Source organism: Polyergus mexicanus, unplaced genomic scaffold (assembly GCF_030449975.1).
Source record: "Polyergus mexicanus isolate NDT 795.1 unplaced genomic scaffold, iyPolMexi1.0 SCAF_28, whole genome shotgun sequence".
Taxonomy (NCBI): Eukaryota; Metazoa; Arthropoda; class Insecta; order Hymenoptera; family Formicidae; genus Polyergus; species Polyergus mexicanus.
The window spans coordinates 15,077-19,092 of record NW_027223348.1 but is presented as its reverse complement, the minus strand read 5'-3'; the positions used below and the strand labels follow the sequence as shown (position 1 = coordinate 19,092).

The window sequence follows — 4,016 nt, the reverse complement described above, 5'->3', positions numbered from 1 at the left end:
AGGAAATAAAGGATATAAATACAAATTTATTATCGTTCCGCTTATTCACAACAGCGGCGCGAAAAAAACAGGCGCGGGTCGCGTATCGTCGACTATGCGTGTCACGGACAATAAAATCGATTACGTCCATTGGGACGATCCAAACGAATTAGTGGATCGTCTGCGATTATTAGACGCTTCGCGTCGAGCCGGCAACAACGCTCACGAAAACGAGATTCTATCGATAATCGAGGAGCTTCGCGAAACAGGAGCGATCGTATAAATCGAACTGTCGCGTGGATGACTGTCGCAGTCGTACGCGGAATTCGCGATGTCCGTGAGCAAATTTGGCTCACCTTTAAAAAATCGAGGCTACGACGCGAGAACCGGAAGACTACGTCCGGCTATCGAGTCTCTGCGAAGTTACGTGCGCGATAACGCGCTGTGTCTAAGCTCTTCCATTGAATACGACGCGAGAGAGCGTAAAATAAAACGCTTGGCTCAACCTGAGGAGGACGCCGATGCGACAAGCAAAAGCTACGTCGAGGGAATCACATCGCAATTAAGAAAAGACGCGAACGAAGCGGGGCAGGGCGTCATTCTACTATTCACGAGACTCGCTCAGCTCGATAGCGCTTTAGGTAAACGAATAGACGTCGCGGAGAGTTTCGTTTCCGAGATAAAAACACGCGATGACGTTCTGAGTAAACGAATAGACGCTGTGGAAAATTCCATTTCGAGAATAGAAACGAGCGCTAACGCTCTAGATAAACGAATCGATGTTTTAGATAAACGAATCAAAGGTTTAAGCGATCAAATCGAAGTCGCGAAAAAAACTATATCGCTCAACGCGACGGAGTTCTCGACGAGAAACGCGAACGATCGTAAAATAATGTTCAATCAAGGTAAAACAATAAAAGAACTAAGTCAAAAATCGCGTATCGCGGCGAATTCCGCGGTGAAATCCGAGACGAAGATACGAGAATTGGAAAATTCAACGTCACGATTGAAGAGAGACGCAGACGAGCTATCGGGAAGAGTGAGAGAACTGGCAAAGATTAGCGGGAGCGGCGAACCGCTCGAAAGAAAGATTAGCGAGAGCGGCGAACCGCTCGAAAGAAAGATTAGCGGGAGCGGCGAACCGCTCGAAAAAGAGATTAGCGGTAACGACGATCCGCTCGAAAGAGAGATTAGCGGGAGCGGCGAACCGCTCGAAAAAGAGATCCAATTCAACGTTATTCTCGAGAGAAAGAAAAAAGAATTATGAGCGTTAAAAAACGAAGATTAGTCGAGGAATTGCACGCGCCCGCGAGAAGAAACTTCTCGCGTCGTCGCGTTGCGGTGCGCGGGTACGACGACCTATGGCAAGCGGATGTGGTCGAGATGCGTCCTTACGCGAGACTCAACAAAGGCCACAACTACATACTCACCGTTATCGACGTATTAAGCAAATACGCATGGGCTGTACCGCTTAAGAGCAAAAGCGCGAACGAGGTTACTCGAGCGTTATCTAAAATAATACGAGACTCTAAGAGGTGTCCGAAAAATCTACAGACCGATAAAGGAAAAGAATTTTACAATGCCGATATGCGAAATTTTACGAAGAAGCACGAAGTAAATCATTATTCGACATATTCGGTGATGAAAGCGTCGATAGTCGAACGATTCAATCGTACGCTCAAAAATTTTATGTGGAAGTATTTCACGCTAAACGGAACGTACAAGTGGATCGACGAGTTACCACGACTCGTCGAGGAATATAACACGCGAAAACATCGCACTATAAATATGAGACCTGTCGACGTAACTCCAAAAATTGCCGATAAACTTTTAAATACTGTATACAGCAATATAAAAATCGCGGCTCCGGCGAAATTTAAAGTAGCCGATCCGGTACGCATCAGTAAATTTAAAACGATTTTCGAGAAAGGCTTCACACCCAACTGGACTACAGAGATTTTTCGATTAACTAAGATACAACGGACTAATCCCGTAACGTATCTATTAAAGGATTCGCGCGGCGAGCCGATCGCAGGAGGATTCTACGAGCACGAATTGTTGCGCGTTGGCGATCCCGACGTGTATCTCGTAGAAAAAGTGCTGCGTCGAAAGGGTGACAAGATTTACGTGAAATGGTTAGGAATGGACGAATCGCACAATTCTTGGATAAATAAAACAGCTGTATTATGATAAAAATGTATTTTTATTAAATAAAACTACATATTATACATATTATACATATTATATATTATACGAAATTGTAGACATGTTAAAACTAAAATAATCGTATAATTATAAAACAAGGAAAATCTTAGAAAAAATTGTAGACATGTTAAAACTAAAATAATCGTATAATTATAAAACAAAGAAAAAAATAATAACACAATACAATTAAAATTAAAACTTGTGAAAATCGATTAACCGTTTAAATAATCGATTATAGAGTAATTATCATTATTAATCTTTAAATCGTATGATTATAAAACAATCGTAATTTTGTACGAGTTCTCTCTTGCGCTCCATATAAACTCTTTCTCGCGCCGCTACGCGGCCGCCATATCCTGCGTTCTCTCTTTTGCGCTTTATGCGGACTCTTTTTTATATTTTATATATATTCTTCATCGCATTGTTAAGCGAACATCGTATCTCGCGGTAACTTTATTCTCGCGATAGCTTTATTCTCGCGTTACTCTATATATAACACTTTCAAGAATATAATAAAGAGTCATGGAAATCATCGATCTGTCCAATTCGCGGCTAATCTCGACTCGATTTATGACAAATTCTCGCATTCTATCTCGTTTGCATGTAGCATAATATATGTTCGATGCTAATGAAGTAGAATGCGAATTTGTCAAATCGAGTCGAGATTTGCCAAGACTTGGACAGAATGGTGGTTTCCACGACTTTTATATCGCAAAAATACAAAAAGTTCATTTTTTCGTGTTCTATACGAGTTCTCTCTCGCACCGCTACGCGGCCGCCGTATCCTGCGTTCTCTCTTTCAAACTTTATACGTACTCTTTCTCGCGCTTTGTATACATTCTTTATTACGTCACTATGATAACGCTAAAACTCGCATTAACATCTTTTTCACATTATTCTATATAAAACACTTCCGAGAGCATAATAGAAAGATCGTGAAAATGTACGATCAGTCTTATTTATAATAGATTTTATATCTAATACCTACTATTATATATAAGACCGATCGAACATTTTCACGATTTTTTATTAAAGTCTAATAAATAAAACCGATTAATTTTTATTATTTTATTAAAATCTATTATAATAAATTATATTCAAATTATATTCAAATTATATTATTCGCGCAAATTTGTTCTTCGAAACGATTCGTAGAACGTCCATCGATGTTTTTTCGACGCAATCGTGAATTATATCGAAAATACAATGATAATATATTATTTATAAAATATGTTTATACTAAATAAACTACTAACTAAAGTTTAAATGTTTTAAGAAACGTATAGTATTTTTTCGCTCCCTACAACGGTATTTTATAATGTCCCCACGGTAGCGTATCCGTAGTTCCCGATATCGTGTATCGTTTGTCATCGTGCGGACTGAGCGCGATTTTCAATTCCGATACTGTATACATCTCGTGTAACTCGGATCTTATACAAAACTGCTCGCGCTTCATCTCGATTCCCTGTCGAAGACAGCGCGCGTAATCGCCAAACGTTATCGTTCTCGCGACAACGCCGCTCTTAACACCCTTGATTCTTTTTGTATCGCTTTTACCGGCGACTCGCAGCGCGTACATTTTCGCTCTAAGTCCAATAAATTCGGTCATAATCGCGCCAGCGTTCTCATCCTTCATCGCACCGGGTATTTTTTTATTAGCGAGAGGCATTCCATACGCATTGTCCATTGCGTAATCGCTCGTATCGAACTTGTCGATATCGCGCTTCATATTCTCGTATATGTCCTCGCACTCGACGCGATAAATGAGACTATCCGTATCGGTGTACATTATTTTACACTTATCTCGATACAATGGTAGCATGTACTCGTAG

At 40.4% G+C, this 4,016-nt stretch overlaps 1 protein-coding gene across 1 annotated transcript; it reads left to right on the top strand.

Annotated features, from left to right (window-relative positions):
• Positions 1-310: 310 nt before the first annotated feature.
• LOC138943606 (tropomyosin-like) lies at positions 311-1,246 on the top strand. Its single transcript, XM_070314575.1, has one exon. It carries the CDS (start codon positions 311-313, stop codon positions 1,244-1,246), a length of 936 nt encoding a protein of 311 aa, XP_070170676.1.
• Positions 1,247-4,016: the final 2,770 nt, after the last annotated feature.